Source organism: Aspergillus fumigatus, chromosome 2 (genome assembly GCF_000002655.1).
Source record: "Aspergillus fumigatus Af293 chromosome 2, whole genome shotgun sequence".
NCBI classification, from domain to species: domain Eukaryota; kingdom Fungi; phylum Ascomycota; class Eurotiomycetes; order Eurotiales; family Aspergillaceae; genus Aspergillus; species Aspergillus fumigatus.
The window spans coordinates 819,599-836,234 of NC_007195.1; the positions used below are offsets into that span (position 1 = coordinate 819,599).

At 48.2% G+C, this 16,636-nt stretch overlaps 6 protein-coding genes across 6 annotated transcripts; 2 read left to right on the forward strand and 4 right to left on the reverse strand.

The window, feature by feature from the left end:
* Window positions 1-730: 730 nt before the first annotated feature.
* On the reverse strand, window positions 731-1,722 carry AFUA_2G03130 (uncharacterized protein; the record flags this gene model as incomplete). The annotated part of the gene is made up of 2 exons (XM_744355.1): window positions 731-933; window positions 990-1,722. The coding sequence occupies 2 exons, from the start codon at window positions 1,720-1,722 to the stop codon at window positions 731-733; spliced, it is 936 nt and encodes a 311-aa protein (XP_749448.1).
* Window positions 1,723-2,908: 1,186 nt separating this feature from the next.
* On the reverse strand, window positions 2,909-4,385 carry AFUA_2G03140 (peptide-methionine-S-sulfoxide reductase). The gene is made up of 3 exons (XM_744356.2): window positions 3,782-4,385; window positions 3,391-3,709; window positions 2,909-3,329 (listed from the first exon to the last, which is right to left on the reverse strand). The coding sequence occupies exons 1-3, from the start codon at window positions 4,065-4,067 to the stop codon at window positions 3,299-3,301; spliced, it is 636 nt and encodes a 211-aa protein (XP_749449.2). The 5' UTR covers window positions 4,068-4,385; the 3' UTR covers window positions 2,909-3,298.
* Window positions 4,386-4,405: 20 nt separating this feature from the next.
* Window positions 4,406-8,176, reverse strand: AFUA_2G03150 (kinesin family protein). Its single transcript, XM_744357.2, has 2 exons — window positions 7,643-8,176; window positions 4,406-7,585 (listed from the first exon to the last, which is right to left on the reverse strand). Exons 1-2 carry the CDS (start codon window positions 7,840-7,842, stop codon window positions 4,756-4,758), a joined length of 3,030 nt encoding a protein of 1,009 aa, XP_749450.1. The 5' UTR covers window positions 7,843-8,176; the 3' UTR covers window positions 4,406-4,755.
* Window positions 8,177-8,718: 542 nt separating this feature from the next.
* Window positions 8,719-9,529, reverse strand: AFUA_2G03155 (uncharacterized protein). The gene is made up of 2 exons (XM_001481601.2): window positions 9,459-9,529; window positions 8,719-9,390 (listed from the first exon to the last, which is right to left on the reverse strand). Exons 1-2 carry the CDS (start codon window positions 9,459-9,461, stop codon window positions 8,923-8,925), a joined length of 471 nt encoding a protein of 156 aa, XP_001481651.2. The 5' UTR covers window positions 9,462-9,529; the 3' UTR covers window positions 8,719-8,922.
* A 56-nt stretch (window positions 9,530-9,585) lies between these two features.
* AFUA_2G03160 (uncharacterized protein) lies at window positions 9,586-11,113 on the forward strand. Its single transcript, XM_744358.2, has 2 exons — window positions 9,586-10,189; window positions 10,256-11,113. Exons 1-2 carry the CDS (start codon window positions 9,733-9,735, stop codon window positions 10,414-10,416), a joined length of 618 nt encoding a protein of 205 aa, XP_749451.1. The 5' UTR covers window positions 9,586-9,732; the 3' UTR covers window positions 10,417-11,113.
* A 1,007-nt stretch (window positions 11,114-12,120) lies between these two features.
* On the forward strand, window positions 12,121-16,037 carry AFUA_2G03170 (uncharacterized protein). The gene is made up of 2 exons (XM_077804062.1): window positions 12,121-14,879; window positions 14,934-16,037. Exons 1-2 carry the CDS (start codon window positions 12,462-12,464, stop codon window positions 15,276-15,278), a joined length of 2,763 nt encoding a protein of 920 aa, XP_077660226.1. The 5' UTR covers window positions 12,121-12,461; the 3' UTR covers window positions 15,279-16,037.
* The last annotated feature ends 599 nt before the right edge of the window (window positions 16,038-16,636 follow it).

The following is a 16,636-nucleotide window of genomic DNA, read 5'->3' on the forward strand; positions in this document are numbered from 1 at the left end:
ATATGGACGCCATATCTGCGACACAGTCAGATTATTCTATCCCCCCTGATGATGAACATTGCCGGCTGCATCGTATTGTAGGAAGTGTACGTGTGCTGTTTACGACATTTGTGATATGCCATCAATCTTTTCATGTAAGGAGGTTGGGTATTGCTGCAAGTCTAAGTCTGGTAGGAAAGCAGAGATATATTTCTTCCACCAAACGGTGGTCACTAATTACAGCATCAGTCAACATCCAACCAACAGGATCGACGCCTTGAGCAATGTAGATGAAGACAAGTGTTCCCATAGCACTGAGTCATAATTCGAGTTGAAAGTTGAGTCTTATGGTTGAAAAACATGTACTTTGTAGAAACGATAGTCTAAAACTGTGCAGTAGTGCTTGATATCAGATAGTTAAAATTCTTTCCATTACAGGACATTCTGACTCAATCTACTGTAGGATGACTTGCTCAACTGCAATTCCATGGCCTCATTTGAACTGGAATGGCTTGTAAAATGATATCAACCTCAAAGAGGTCGAGGGGTTTGTTCCCACGAGCTAAAGGAACTATCCGTGTCGTGCTCCCATTCCATGGTTTCCACAGAAAGCTCCAACTCGTGGACAAATTGCCCTTGCTTAACCGTTCTCTTCTCGGCTCCTGATATATCCACTTCGTTCCCTCACATTATTTCATCCATCAGTATCGTGGCCATACCATGACTTTTTCTCCGCCTCTCCGCGACATGTTCAACGCATCGATTTCTTCGCGAAGTTCAAGTTCTTCGCAAAGCCGGACCGTGCTGTATCATTGACCAGAACCAACTCCTTTTCGCAGGGATCCGAGGAGTAAGTCACTGAAACGCCACTGTAGACAGCACGGGTGTCCTTCCACTTGTTGAAGGCCTCCAGGACTCTGCGAGCAACAGCGGTGCTCGTGAACACAGCAGTTGCTATGTTTATTGTTAGCCTTCATGTGTATACAAGGAACCTATAACATGAAACTCACCGTTTCCAGAGTTAAAAACCCAGAGAAAGTCGATGTTGCCGAGTCCAGCGACGGCACGAACGTCCGACTTCCATTTCTCCGGCGACATATTATCGGCAAACAACCTCTTTCTCGCGAAGGACAGGCGCCGACGCTCTCGGATGGGCTGGTTCATCCGACGGTGTTCATCGTTCCAATTGATGATCTCGGCCATCTCGACAGTGTAGCCGGTGCCAAAGCGCCCGTATCCGAGCATTTCCTCCATGTCCTGGTTTGACTTCACAAAGGCAAGTGCGTGAGAAGCATACTGGAAGGTGACTCTGGTCCTTTCGTTTGTCTCAATGCGGATCTCCTGCAGCGGACCCTCGTGGATACGGGTGGTGACGAAGCGGATCGCCTCCCTGGTGACCCTGCCGTAAATACGTACGACGCCCGCTTTGGCTTCAGCAATCTCCGGTGAGAGTGGTGCCCCGGAGAAATTCATGGCTCTCGCGCCATTCTCGCCATCAATGCTGTGACTCTGCTTGGATCCAGAAACAGATGACATTGACATAGGCGACAGATAGTGCAGTGTTTCCTTTGGTTGGCACTGAACCTTCGTCATGGATCCGGCAATCTGCGCCCAGCTTCCAGCTCGATTGCCGTGGCCCTTGACAGGCTCTTTGTTCTCCTTCTCAACCTCGTTCATGAGGGCAGCAACAGCTTGCTTCTGGATTATGTCATAACGCATGATCTGCTGGTTTTCTGCACCCATGTTCCTGGTAGGGAGCTATTGTGTTTTAGTTCCGGGACCATGTAACAAGATGACCCGAAGTACTTACCTTGTCGTCGAGCACATAGTCGCTATCTGGAATATGCTCGATTCCCTCAGAAAAGGCGTTGACAATCATGATGCTCAACTTTCCCAGTTCATTGGCTGGCCTGTGTTGCTCATGCTTCCGGAACTGCTGTCATCAGCCAGCCGTCCCCATTACCTCCACTCTGTGAGACTTACGTGACACGCAATGCGATTCAGATGGCCCAAGGCCTCAGCCATAGCCCCATCAATGGTATACATTGCCATTTTCAGTAGGATCGAGATGTTAAGCCAGTTTGTCGTAGGTTCCCAATTGTGTGTTGAGAGGTGTCTGTATCTGAGAGCTCAAGCTCCGTTTATGCTGCTTTCAATGATGCCAATGTTAGACACAGGTGCAGGACAGCAAGGTCTTTCTGAGCCATAGGGTTACTCACTGCTTAAGCTTTTGAAAAGGGTTAAATGAGTTTTCACGGGACAGAAAACTGTAGGAGGGAGCGACCACGACGCCGAGTTGTCAGAGATACAGCCAGACGAGAAGGCAAGGCAAAGATCAACACAGATTGTGGTGCTCTTTGTACTAATGACAGACAATGGAAGTTGAGTAGACGTAAATAAAGGACGTTGAAAATGAGCAGAGAGTATTTGCAGGCCTCAAAAGGACCTTTATTGTCCCAGTGTTACTCTGTGAGGAAGGTGAATGTGTCTCGCGAGTAATTGAGCATCTAAATTGATAAATAAGCCCTCATAGCCTAGTCTGATTACAAAAGAAGGAGAGATGTAGAGAAGAGGAATAGAAGAAGCTGGAGCAACTGAAAGAAAGAGGAGAAAAGTGAGCTTAGGAAATGGCTGTAGGTGCAATCTCTCATAGAGAAGCAAGGTACTGTTCTTGATTTAAGTCATATATTATACTATTAAAGTAATTATATTCTACTATTATCACCCTAGAAGATTCTAATACCCTTTCTCTGTAAACTTAAAGTGACTACTAGGTACTAAAGGATTATATTCCTCCCTCTGTTAAGTGAGTACATAATCTCCTTAGACATTCTCTAACTAGTTTCTCACGATATAAGGCACTGTAGTTTGATTATTAGAAACCCTAGTGAGATCCTCTTACTTCATTCATAGCATACTGTAAGCCCCTTCACATCTAGTATAAGTAGAAACACATACCCTTTGACTGTGGATGCTTGGTTATCATAAGTATCTGTGTCTGAAGCTGCCTTGGTATTTGCAACTTCCTACAATAACATCCCCAGTCTCTGACGTTTTTCACGGAAGCTGTAGAAAATATTGACATTCAGAAACTGGTCTGTGAAACAGGCCTCTGAGACAGACAAAGTATTGTTGTACTGATTTGGATTTTGCAAAAAGACCATACTATCTCCAGCATTGCTGCATATACAAGCAAACTAGTCCTGAAGGGGTGAGTTTTCCCGTGTGAACCAAGGTCACAATGAAGTATTGGAAAGAGTTTGACCATAGATAGCACACATGGAGATTATATATACAATATCTAAATTTTGGTGGACAGTCAAGAGAGGGGAGGGAAGTCTCTCACGAAGCTATACGAGAACAAAGTCAGCAACAGATTAGTAACTACAGATGTATCTAGTTCAAACTTACTGAGCAGGACATTCGTAGCCGGACGGGTTCTTGGTTAGGTAAAGCTGGTGGTACTCCTCGGCATCCCACCACTGGCCTGCAGGTATAATCTGCGTTGAGACAGGTTGCTTGTACCACTGCTTGGAGACTTTATCCGTGATTTCCTCCGCAATCTTGTGCTGCTCCTCGCCATGCGTGAAGATCGCACTGCGGTACTGTGTGCCGACGTCAGGGCCCTGGCGGTCTTTGGTTGTAGGATCATGCATGCGGTAGAAGAATTCCAACAGGGAGCCGTAGCTGACGACCGAGGGATCAAAGGTTAATTGAACAGCTTCAGCGTCTGTCACAGAAAAAAAAGAATAACGTGAGCATCATAACTTTGACCAACAAGTCCCAAGGAAAGGCAACATACGACCAGTAGTTCCAGTGCACACAGCGCGATACGATGGGGAAGACGTTGATCCACCACAGTAGCCTACTTTAGCTTCGAGCAGGCCCTTTCCATTGCCAAAGTGCTTGCGGAAGAGATGCTCAACTCCCCAGAAGCAGCCCGCGGCCAATGTTGCCGTTTGCGTGATTTCGGACATGTTCCGAGCTGTGGATTCAGAGGTCAAGGATAGGAAAGTAGAGATAGTCGAGAAAGCGCGAAAGTATCGTGAGAACAAAGTCGATCTGATTGCCGATGGAGCGAAAGCCATCAATCAGATGGAATATGTACTCAGATAATCAGAAATCCGGACTTTGGAGATAGGAAATTTTCTGAGGGAACGGCAAAAGGCGGAATGTTGTGATTTCGGGGGTTGATGATGCGTCAGATGAGGAGAAAAGGCGGACCCCCCTTCTATTAGACATTTGGATTTTTATGAGACAAGCGGCTCACTGAGATACAAGAAGGCAAGTCAACTTCTTTACAGATGTCTTCTTCCTTAGATCCCACTATGGCTTCGTCGACGCTCAACTGGCGTCATTTAACGCGATGACATAATCGAGCTTAAGCTCTCCGCACGAGATTTGGGGTACAGATTAGTTGTGATATGCGATAGTATGGCGAACAAAAGCCACCGCTGGACGAGCAAGACAACTTCTCAGAATTCCTTCAATCTTTCGAGTCAAATTGGCACATATTGTACAAAAAAGAGGTATCAACATTGAAGAACAATCAAGTTTACGGCAAGTGTTCCTATTTTCTGTCGGTGGGGTGGGCCTATCCTTGGCCATGCATTGGTAAGTTAGAAAAAGGCAAGATTCCCTGTAAAGATGCCTTGAACAGTGAAAAAGAAGGAGAGGAAGGAAAAATAACAAAAACTGTGGTATCTGTCTTCCTGAACACCGTCCCAAATACTCCATATCGCCCGCAAGTAACCAATGTAAGTTAGCAATCAACGACTACCTCCAGCCTGCTCCAGAGCTGGGGTAGAGAGTCTCCGGGGGTCGCTCGATACTTGGAGCGGCCATAGTACTAAGCCTTATAGCGTCTCTGCTAGTAAGACTGATATCTCGGGGCCGAATGTCACCACCGAATGTGGTTCGTCTATGACTTGTGCTTTTCATAATTGGGAGAGTTCGAGGACTCAAAACCCTAGGCTTGGGATCAAGCTCCTTCTCACTTTTGACCATCCGCCTGGCCTGCGACGCGGTAAACATTGTGTTTTCGCTTGGAGAGCTTCCATATGTTGCAGATGTCGGGCTGCGCCGGCGGTTGATGCGGAGGGAGTTGGTAGAGGCAGCGGAGCCAAATTGTCCGCCAGAAATTCGCCTCATAGCTGAAGTGATCTTTATGGCATCATCTTTGCTAGCCTTCCAGCTATCCCTACTGTCGGGCAGTGGGCTACTGGAGTAGCTTCCGCTGGATGTTCGAACTGCGATTCGAGACGGACGGTCCATAGAGCTGCGATTCAGGAAACTGCTGTTTTCAATATCTCGCAAAGGTGAATTCTCATTGTCAGAGAGCGGGAGAGTGGAGGTTGGAGGCGGCCCCACAGGCGAGCTGCCGGCCTTCTTTGACAGAAATCCCGCTTTAAATCGATTGTTCTTTTGAACGTGCAGCGTTGGTTCATTGGAAGGAGGCGGGATGGGAGAGGAGCCAGAAGGACTGATGTTTCGGCTGGGCACAGGGATTCCACGTGGGATTGGAGAGGCTCGGGGCAGTTGGGGCTCCTCGCTGGGAGGTTCTTCAGGGATAGTCTCAGTAAGTGGTTTTTGAGGTGTCTTTTGATACTCCGTCAAGGCACCATCTTGCTCGTCGTCCTTCCAGCGGACACTTCTCTTCGTTGTTTTTGCCTGTGTCTTCTTCGGCGAGAAACTGACACTCTTCCTTCCGGCACCCACTTTACGCCGTCGTGGAGATCCCTTTGTTGGTGATGCCGGGGCAGCGGGAGTAAACGATATTGGTGCCCCCAAGCCTTTCACAGTGGGAAGATGAGCTACGCTCGATCTCCTCTTTTGTTTGGGAGAACTATGCTTCAACGGGCTGAATGGTTGAGCAGACAGTAGTGTGCCGTCCGGTTTCACGACATTGGTGGCGACGTTAGCTGACGAGTTGAGCATCTTCAGAAGAATCTTCTTGCCCATTTCAACTGCCTCTTCCTCGCTCAGTCGCATTATCTGCTCAATGGAGGCAATGATTTCAAATTGAGCTTGGAGAAGAACTTGAATTGTTGCCACCTCGCCTGCCTTGTCTTGGTCGGCCATTGCGGACAATGCCTCTCGCTCCGCATTTGCCCGGAGCAGCTCCGCCTCCCGATCGAAATTGGCAAAGTCACTATTGTCACTAATCTCGAAGTCTCTGAGTTGACGGATGGCGTTCTCTACAGCAGAATTCATAGCTCGGTCCCAGTTATTCTTGGCCAGTCGCTGATGGTAATGTTGCCTGCTACCCTCCAGTTCGAGGAGGATACCTTGCGCCGTTTTCCGAATCGCTTGCAGATTGGATAAAGGTTCATCGTTTCCAGAGTTCGCGCACACCGCGTCGAAAGCCGCAATCCATGAAGATAACATGCCGATCCGGCGGTTTACCTGCTTCAATTTGATCATAGTATTGATCTTCTCTTGCCTTTCTAGCAACGAGTGATCATATGCGTTGCGAATACGTGAGACACCTTCCCGAATAGCTGCGTCCTTCTTTTCAGTCTGCTTCTTGAACTTTGCGAAGGCCAGTTTTTCAGATTCTTTCTGTTGAGCTTTGAGCTCATTGATCAGATTCATTTGCTCATCGATCTTCACTAAGAAGTCTTTCACATGGCGGTTGACGTTGAATACGTTGCGCGTGACCTTAGTCTGTATATTTTTCGCTCGGTTTGCGTAGCGCAGCGTGTTTTGTGTCTCATCGAAATGTTGGCTAGATGGGCTAACGCACACAATCATCACCGTCCTACAGTTGCCGCCCAGGGAGAATTTCAGAAGACGAGTCAGCTTTGAGTTCCGGTAAGGAACATGATTGCGCTTTCGAGGGTCGCAGAGGGCGTTGATACAGCTGCCTAGAGCGAGAAGGGACTTGTTGATATTGGCTCCTTCCAGGAGCCGCTCGCCTCTGTTCTTAGTGGCACTAGCTCGCTCGCTTCCCGCAAGGTCAATGATGCTCAATGTCGCCATTGTATGTGGTTCGTTGACATCCGCATTGCGATCCTTCTGGGCGATATTGATCTGAAGAACTGCATGCGACCGAGAGGACGTGGCATTAGCTTCCGTTGGCGACATTGTTCGGCATTCGTTGCCCCGCATGATCATGTCCATCACCTGTTGTACGTTTTGCGGATGGTGACTTGATAGCCCGGAGACAGAAACCGACTTATTCGAATCTTCACGGAGCATCAAGCCCCCTTTGCTGCCGCCAGGGACCAGAAGATCGCGAATTGTTTCATTGTAAATTTCCAGGTATGAGAGTGATACTTCGGTGTGTTTCTCTCCTTTCCGCTCCTCGATTCGTTCGAATAACTCCTGCATGGTAAGGAAGATGATGCCGGGCTGTTGTGCTGTGCCGGTGATTGTGTGCGTCTTTCCACATCCTGTGGCACCGTAAGCGAAAACCGTGGCATTGTAACCGTCAAGTACGCTGTCCAGGAGGGTTCGTGTAGTCGCTTCATACACCTCACCCTGTGTGGCGTTTTGGTCAAAGATGCGGTCGAAGGCGAATGTCTGGTCCTTAACGCGTTTGCCGTTTGGCACAACGCTTCTCGAGAACTTCTGGACTGGATTGTCCTCCGGAGGGTCAAAGACTCTTTGAGCATGTCAGTTTTTCTTGTGAATCAATAAGCTGATTGAAAATTGCGCTCACAAGCATCTGTCATCAATAACTTTGATAATGGACCGGATTCCCTTCTGATTGAGCTTGGGGGTTGGTGCTCCGGCCAGGGAGCCATCTCCTAGAAATAGGGGACCGTCTTCACATTTTGGAAGCTGTGCTGCTTCTCGGATTGTAAAAGGTCGGACTCGAACGGTGACTGTGATCGATGAGGAGCCGCCTTCGGCTGCCATGGCGTCTATATGTTAGCGTTTCTCCAGTTTGGGCTGTGAATTAGTCGTCGAAGACGATACAAAGTGAAGGGCGATTTCTGGGTATCCCGCGATGCCCTGCCACCCTTCGGCCACGCGGAAAATTATGGAGAGAATGAGGTAAAAGGAACTTATCAATAGAGAAAGAGGTGTCGAAAGTCCACAGCTGAGGAATGTTGACAGTGGGCCTTTTCGACACTCTGGTACCTCTCTAGACTGTTCCTGATTGAGTTACTCTCCAATGAGTTGTCTTCACGTCAAGCTGTTGACTTTTGGTTGTTTGTCCACGTTGCGTTGCTCCGAGCAACCATCAGCGGTGTCGATTAGCGTCATTGCGCGTGTGCGTAGCTACTTCCACCGGATTGAACCCGATTATGCATAGAAATGGCAAGCAACGTAACATTCGATCCTTATGGCCACACACAACTCGATCGTGATTGGTTTGATCATCACTAAGTATTCGAAGAGATTGGCATCCACAACAGTCGCTTTCCGAGATACTTTAAAAGGGGTACTATGAAATAGAGAGTCTAGCCACAGCCAAGAGCCTTTGTTATTGCCGAGTTCAACATGGATGGTGCAAAAGATCTTATCAGAATACTTCTTGGTTTCCCAGGTTCGACGACCGTTGTCTTCAGCACTCGACCGGCCTTCTCTCCTCACAAAATCGCTGCGACTATTAAGGACAGCAGCGATAACATATGAGCGTGAAATCTTGGTTACGATGTAATATTCTACTGTGGTGAGCTAGACTAAAACAATATCTTTTTCTCGCGGAACATGAGAGAAAAGACGATTTAGCATGCGATATGCGTTCGTAAGTAGAACCTATTATTCTACTACGTGTATAGAGCTATATTCTGATTAGGTATAAGATTCATTCATTCATTCATCATGTTGCAGTATTTGTTATCTGGACGGTTCAAGTCCGTCATCAAATTAAAAAGAAAGGCCCTGCCACCTTATAGTACAAAGCATCATATGAACACTCTATTTTAAACCCATATACCCAGCCGAGCGCCAAAAGCAAGGAGCAGACGAAATGAAATGAGTCTCTCTTGGTTAATTTGGCTCTCCTTCCTCGTCATCAAGGCTTGGAACAACGACGTCCCAGCCAGGATCTTCCAACTCGAGGTCGATGTCGAGGTCGCCATCTTTCTCAGATTCCTCACGAGGCTTGCGAAACCTGAAAGCGATCACCTGTCCATTCCGTATATCCGCTGCTTTCAGACTGGTCTGCTTTCGAGCACCTCGTTTAGATGTTCCGCTGTTCTCAAGTTCTGGCATCGCTATCTCCAGTTTCGACCATCCTTTTTCTAGGTCATTTTTGTCCACCGTAACACCAAATTCAATGTCTGAGAAGTCGTCAGGTACAGGATCCCCGTTAATCTCCCTGATACCTCGCGATCGGAGAGCTGTGAGAAGCATCTCCTGGGCTGTCGCGATCGTCTCGTGGGGCGGAAGCATTAGAAGCACTGTAGTTTTGTGCTTCTTGAACAGAAGGGTCAAGCTCAGAGGGTCCACCTGCGACTGTAATATAGTGTCATGTCAGCACAAGTTTCAATAATTCCACTGCTGCGCTGAAGCTAGTTACTTACCATAGTGGCCTTTGATTTCTGATGATGCGCGTCTAAAAGAAGCTTTGGTGGGACCTCGGAGTAAGTAATCAACTACTCCGTAGATACTCCATACTGACTCGGGACCTCCGAATAGTCTAGTGCGTCCTTCATTCTCAACCTACACAAGAAAGCTGCAAATATCCAACGCACCGCTCCTTGCGTCGACTGATCCGACCTAGAGTCTGTCACAAATTTCTATTGAACGAGACCGTTCAGTTCTCATAATTTGACATCAGACTCTCCCTACTTCAATATGGACACCGATTCCCCGACCGAGACGCGCTCTACCGAGCCTTCAACCTTATTAAAGATCCTCCACTGGGACAAGCTTTTCGAATCTGATACTCCACCAAGGTTAGGTATTGAGGTTGGGAAGCGATTGCCGTTTACAGCTTTGTCGGCTTTCTCTGTTGGTATGGCAATTGGTTCATCGCATGGAAGCAAAAAGGCCGCATACCGTTTTCGCGCTGAAAATGCGCACCGCTTTCCGACCACATCGACGGGGTGGTTTCAATACCACAAGACCAAAAATTACATAGCGATAGTTGGAGGTGTGAAAGAGGGTATGAAGATGGGATTTAAACTGAGTGCTGGTGCGCTTGCGTTCTGCATTTTCGAAGAGACTGTGGACTATGCTCGGCACGACAGGAGGGATTTCCTCTCGACTGTCACGGCCGGGCTGTCCTTTTCTGGCATTTACAGTTTGCTAGGTATAATCCCGTTTGGCGCAGTGTACCCATATAATAAGATCACAGCTAACTGAAGATATTTCATAGCCCGACACGACGTCTACACGGCTGCTCGCACAACGAAACTCGGCTTGAAATTGAGTATGGCTTATGGGCTGATGCAGGATGCTCTTGAGACTCTCAAAGGAAACCGTCCAGCCTATGTCGACTTCATTTTAGGCAACCGCGTGAGCAAAAGCGAGGATTGAGGCATATTCACAACTGAATCTTTCCTCCCTCTGGTGACGATACTGAACCTAAGGTCCGACGTGACTTTCATACCTGCACGTCACCTGGAGATACCTTGATGGTCAACACAGAAGTGACGGCAGATGGGTACACAATCACAGACGCGGCTTGAATGTCAGACTTCCCTGATACTTCACATCAGGCAGAAAGTGATGCCTTTGACTCGAGGTCTACGTCACCCAAATCCGCAGAAAGATCACTTGGCACAATGAGATTTGGTAGGGGAACAATTCATCGTTCCTCGACGAGACCATTCCTTTTCCAGGCTGGGGTGGCAGCATCGGGGTTGAATTCAATTATGCCAGTTTGGGCAGGCTTGGACTGTCGATGAACAATCTGGTAGCTGCCCCTCATTCTCAGTATACGGACTACCTAGCAGTTGTGTACGAGACAAGACGCCTTCCCTTAGGGACAGAGTCATGTTTGGCCGACCAAGAACATCGTCCACACCATGAGGGAGTGGCACCCTCTAACTTTGATCTTATGATTCTCAGGCTTTATCTGGCCTATGTACTCTCCTCAGGCCTCAGATGTAATAACATTTTAGACTCTGGAAGTATAATGTCTCGCTCCTGGTGCTAGATCAAAGGACTAGGTCTTTCACAGATAATATCAATGGCTTCAGCATTTCCTGCTAGTCGTGGGTACAAATCTCTCGTAGAACTCCATATAAAGAGGTGACAAAAGAAACTGTAGATTAAAATATGCTTATCATACGGCTGCTGAGCCAATCAAGTCCGATCAATACAAATGCTGACTCGGAGGTATGTACTTGACATAGCCAATGATCAGGTGACATTATCGGTAGGTATGTAAGGGATACCTAAATCCTCCGTTAGGCATCTTTATTAGGACACAGGGTTCTGAACGTCTGTGGGCGTCACAATTTAATAATATGCATATCCACTGCATTACCCATTGAAAATACAACTGACGATCTCCGTAGACGTATGTATGAAGTACTCTGTACTCAGTACCCAAAGTAGATACCTATGGTTAGTATGGAAGTCTTAAAACAACGGCTGTCTATTCGGCCGAATTCTACCATCTGAAAGCAAACAAATGAAAGAGACTCAAAGCACAGAAAAACGCCAATGAAGATGAAACAATCCTAAGATTCTTCGCATAGATTGAGCATCCTAATGTCTAATCTTACCAAGGTATCTACTTCCTACGCTTGGATGTGTGATTGATATCGTTCTCTACCGATATTACCTGCTGATCCTACCTGGATTAGATAAATTCTGACCGCCGCTGTAAGCACTGTTGGATAGATCGCTGTGAGTACCCCCACCACTGACACCTCTTGTCAGTTTCGGCTCCCATATACATGACCAATCTGCCGACTCAAATTGTTGTCCCGCATTTGCAGTACAAGGATGGATGATTCCTTCCCCTGCTGAGCATTACTCAATATTTTGTCTTGCATTTTCAGCCTCCTTAGCCTCTCCACCATAAACATATCACTTTCTATCTCTGCCGGATAGAGAATATTTCTAATACCCAGGAAAAACAGCTGAAGAAGTTCTTCGTAGTTGGTGTGCTTACTGACTTGGCTCTACTGATTTAATGGTGGAGCTCTACCACACTCTCACTATGATTTGACGTTGGTGATCCCCGCTTTCCATTAACATTTGGTATTATATTCTGTTGGAACGGTTTCTGCCGTCCGCTAAGCACCTAGCACTAGTACTACCTGTGTGCTATGCTTCGTCTTTCGCGAAATTCCGCAAATCGCTGAAACGTCCCAGTTCCCATCTAATCGTTGCGTCCTCATAATCGAAAACTCCACGACCTCATATGTCGCGCCACTACTGACGCCCGTCCTTGTCCTCCCCGCCCCCTCGGCGGTGCTTTTCTGAAGCTCCCGTGATCACTATTCTCGTCGACGTCATCGGCCCATTGATCGCTTCCCGGCAAACTATATGCTGCTTAATCGGACGACACAAGATCAGTCCTTTCTAGAGTCCGTTCCCACTTCGCAAGCCATTGAAACCCATTCATCATGCGGCGTCACGGCAGGGCTGGCGGAGGAACCAAGGCCGTCACGCCCGTCTCCGATACCGTCTCGTTGATACACTCATTCGACTCGGTCACAAATCCAAATCGACCTGCACGACCGTCCCCGTTGGCATCCTCGCATATCCAAGCATTACCCCTGGACTTGATTGATCGACTACGTTCCTTTCCCCTGTTCCAATCCACTCCCGAATCGTTTCTGGTGGAGGTCGCACAGCATCTCCGCCCCCAACTCAGTGCGCCGAACGATTATATCCTGACAGAGGGTGACGAGGCCAAGGCGATATACTGGTTGGTTCGGGGCGCTGTCTCAGCCACTTCTCGCGATGGCGAAAGTATCTATGCCGATTTGGAACCGGGCGCGTTCTTTGGCGAGATTGGGGTCTTGATGGACCGGCCCCGAACAGCCACCATCATCGCTCGAACGCGATGTCTCCTGGTCGTTCTGTCCAAGGAGGACTTCAGGAACATTCTTCCCCGATTTCCAGAGGTGGAGCAAGCGATACGGGATGAGGCCCAGGAACGATTGATGATACTGGAGAAGAAGAAGAAGGAAACATCAACCCCTTCGGCTGACCTCACTAGCCCTGTACGCAGAGGCTCGAAGAGACTAAGAGATTCGTCTTCTGGGGACCTATCACCTATCGAACGTGAAGGCACATCCTTGAAGGCGGGCAACAAAAAGCGCAAGTCGCCAAGTCCTGGAGTCGGTGTTGCAGACGCTTCGTCAAGCGCGCTGGCGACCGGGTCGGTCAATGTCCGCCTATTGCTTAAGGAGTTGCCTCTCTTCTCTAGCCTACCCCCCGACATACTCCACTTTCTAGGGCTCAATGCTCAACCACGATCGTACCCTCCATTCACGGACATTATCCGACAAGACTCCCAGGGACGTGAAATCTATTTCATTGTGCGGGGCGAAGTTGAAGTCCTCACGGAAAGAACGGACGCACAAGACCGCCATTCTCTAGCAGCTTCTATCGAGAATCCACCATTCGAGGTCAAAGCAAGACTCAAACAAGGGCAATACTTTGGAGAGGTTGTGAGTCTGTCGCTGGCGCCCCGCAGGACAGCGACGGTACGCTCCGTTACTGCAGTCGAGTGCCTCATGCTTAGTGGCGATGTCCTCGCCGAATTCTGGGACAAGCTTCCCCAAACTGTCCGCCAGCAGGTCGAGAACACGGCCAAGGAGAGACTTCAGTCTGCCTCTGATGGTGACGTTGTCATGTCAGATGCAGGAAGCGCTGATCAGCCCACCGATGGGGAGTTCAAAATCAGAGCTGCTCGGAGACAATCAATGCCGCTTTTGACGCTTACAGAGACAGAGTTGGATAGCCCGCGAGCTCCCGGTGCCATGGAGGATCAGAATGTGCTGAAACCCTCAGATCCTGACCCTTTTCTGAATGTTGGCTTGGACAAGGTTCGACTACGCAGCCGGCGCGGGTCCGTCGCCCCATTGACACCAGACGAAGTGTCTGGGGAGCAACAGCGACAATCCCCTCCGTCTGGGACTCGTTCGACTAGGTCGTCTCTTCACTCCCTTTCCGACACATCGACTTTGTCGACAACACAGAAGGCACACCGCGAGTCGCGCGGCGATAATGTCGGCATTCTACCGGATAATATACTCGTGAGGATTTTCCAACACCTGGAGCTTCACGAACTTATGCGCCTTCGAGCTGTCTCTCTGCATTGGTCTGAGATTCTTACCAAATCCTCTGAACTCGTTCGTTATCTTGATCTGAGCATATACAATCGCAAACTTAGCGATGATGTTTTGGTCAAAATAATCTGCCCTTTTGTTGGGGAACGACCTCGCCACGTCAATATCAGTAATTGTTTCCACATCACCGACGAGGGCTTCTCGAATTTAGCCGCTACATGCGGCGCTAACGTCGTCAGTTGGAAGATGAAAAGTGTCTGGGATGTTACTGCAACTGCCATTCTTGAGATGACTGGCAAGGCGACTGGTCTACAGGAGGTTGATTTGAGTAATTGTAGAAAAGTCGGGGACACGCTGCTGGCTCGGATAATAGGCTGGGTTGCTCCTGGACAACATAAGCCCAACGGTGAGACTGGAAAGATGGGCAAAGCAGCTCTGAAGCCCACGATGCAGACTGAAGCGGGCACTGTATATGGCTGTCCGCAATTGAAGAAATTAACCTTGTCTTACTGCAAACATGTCACGGATCGCTCGATGCACCATATTGCGTCGCACGCTGCCTCCAGAATCGAGCAGATGGATTTGACCCGATGTACGACCATCACTGACCAAGGCTTCCAGTACTGGGGAAATGCCCAATTTATCAATTTGCGCAAACTCACGTTGGCGGACTGCACTTATCTCACCGACAATGCCATTGTTTACCTAACCAACGCAGCCAAACAGCTACAAGAACTGGATTTGGTAAGCTTATCACTGTTACAGGAGCTATCTTGCAGTACCGCTGACCGTGACCAGTCGTTTTGCTGCGCTTTGTCAGACACAGCGACAGAAGTTCTCGCACTCCAATGCTCGCAGTTGACCTATCTCAACATGTCGTTCTGCGGGTCCGCGATCTCGGACCCTTCCTTGCGCAGCATTGGACTCCACCTCCTAAATCTCAAACGGCTATCAGTCCGTGGCTGCGTCCGGGTCACTGGCGTGGGCGTTGAAGCGGTCGCAGAGGGCTGCAATCAGCTGGAGTCGTTTGATGTCAGTCAGTGCAAAAACCTTCTTCCATGGCTCGAAGACGGCGGGCCCCTCAGATACAAAGGCAAAATCGACTTCGAAACCGTTGCGCAGAATGGGCGAGTGTTTCGATGACCGTCATCGAAATTGCGGCCCGTTTTTATACATCCCCTCATCTTTCCGACCTTATAATCAACGGCTCTACTCACTTTGACGATATTTCCTAATTCTTGGATGGGCATATATTGCCCTCGAACTACCTATTATCTAATGCTTTTCCCCCCTCGCGTTCGTGGATTTAACCTTCTTGCAACATTCCATCTACCACCTCATCTCATACGATTTTACCCTCGGTTTGCAGGATATCCCCTCGTCTGGATGCTCGACCATTTTCGTGGATCCCCCTATGTGCCACAATAAGTAACCGTACTGGAATCGTTCTATCAAGTATATCCAGTTATCAGCATCGCCCACGGTTTCCTTTGGTTCATTTGCAATTCTCCATTTCATTGCGTTTACACTAGGACTCATTTTTTCAATTCTGTATGGGCTGCATAAGACTCCGGCGCGGGAGGAGTTTGATTGAGGGAAGAGCGTTTGGCAGCATTCTTCTTCTAAGGATTGGATTGGTGACAGATCTCGCGTCATGTTTGATGATATTGTCACTTCAGGACCTTCTTGTTATAACTTAGAATGCTGTTCTTTGACTTCCATTTTTGGAGCTACGAACAGATGAATAGACGAATCTCAAACAAGCGGCTGCTTTCATGCTTCTTGAGGATCTCCTGGTTCTTGGTTTCAGCATATCCTTTGTCTTTAGATCACCAAAACTTCATTATGTTTTACCGGCACAACATCTTTCATAACCTCTTTGTGACCATGAAAGCCAAGACAAAGGAAGGAAAATTGAAGGGTAAGTCCGGGCCCATTCAATGCTATTCTTTCAACATCAACATTTATCTTTGTTACTGATGCAACTCAGGTCCAAAACAATGCAATCGTTCTGAGACTGTCCCTGCTTGGAGAGGGCGATAAGTCTCACAATGCTTCTTGTCCTTCATCGCCTTTCAATAAACCGTTCAATGTGACGACCAAAGGTCCTTGGCACTGTGAAGTTTGTAGGTCGAACCAGCAAAACCGAAGTCTATTTCTAGCTCTACCATCTTCATGACGGATTATGAATGACCCAATCCCTTTATGCAGTTTGGCATTGTATGCTTCAGAATCCTTTGTTGCTACTGTATCTGAAGAAGTGCCAACAATGAAGCCAATGCTTGGATGGCATATTAGAACCCGTCAAGATGAGGTATAAGTACAGCTTCCTCTTTCTGCATCCGGAAGTCTCTAACAGAAATCAGTCCTATATTGCAATCAGCTACCGTCTCACTCCTTCCTTTCCCTGCTTGATCCGTTGACGACCGATTCGAAGTACGGATCCTTCCACAGCTTTTGCATCAAGCGTGACCTCCTAGCAGTAAGTGCAACAAGACAAG

Bases quoted from the DNA above. Each gene is read 5' to 3' on its own strand.
- AFUA_2G03140 (XM_744356.2), bottom strand. From the start codon at position 4,067: ATGGCTTTCGCTCCATCGGCAATCAGATCGACTTTGTTCTCACGATAC. The intron at 3,710-3,781 runs GTATGTTGCCTT...TTTCTGTGACAG, and splicing joins GTGCACTGGAACTACTGGTC to ACGCTGAAGCTGTTCAATTA. The intron at 3,330-3,390 runs GTAAGTTTGAAC...GTTCTCGTATAG, and splicing joins GGCTACGAATGTCCTGCTCA to CTTCGTGAGAGACTTCCCTC.
- AFUA_2G03150 (XM_744357.2), bottom strand. From the start codon at position 7,842: ATGGCAGCCGAAGGCGGCTCCTCATCGATCACAGTCACCGTTCGAGTC. The intron at 7,586-7,642 runs GTGAGCGCAATT...ACATGCTCAAAG, and splicing joins GTTATTGATGACAGATGCTT to AGTCTTTGACCCTCCGGAGG.
- AFUA_2G03160 (XM_744358.2), top strand. From the start codon at position 9,733: ATGGACACCGATTCCCCGACCGAGACGCGCTCTACCGAGCCTTCAACC. The intron at 10,190-10,255 runs GTATAATCCCGT...GATATTTCATAG, and splicing joins TGGCATTTACAGTTTGCTAG to CCCGACACGACGTCTACACG.
- AFUA_2G03170 (XM_077804062.1), top strand. From the start codon at position 12,462: ATGCGGCGTCACGGCAGGGCTGGCGGAGGAACCAAGGCCGTCACGCCC. The intron at 14,880-14,933 runs GTAAGCTTATCA...GACCGTGACCAG, and splicing joins AGCTACAAGAACTGGATTTG to TCGTTTTGCTGCGCTTTGTC.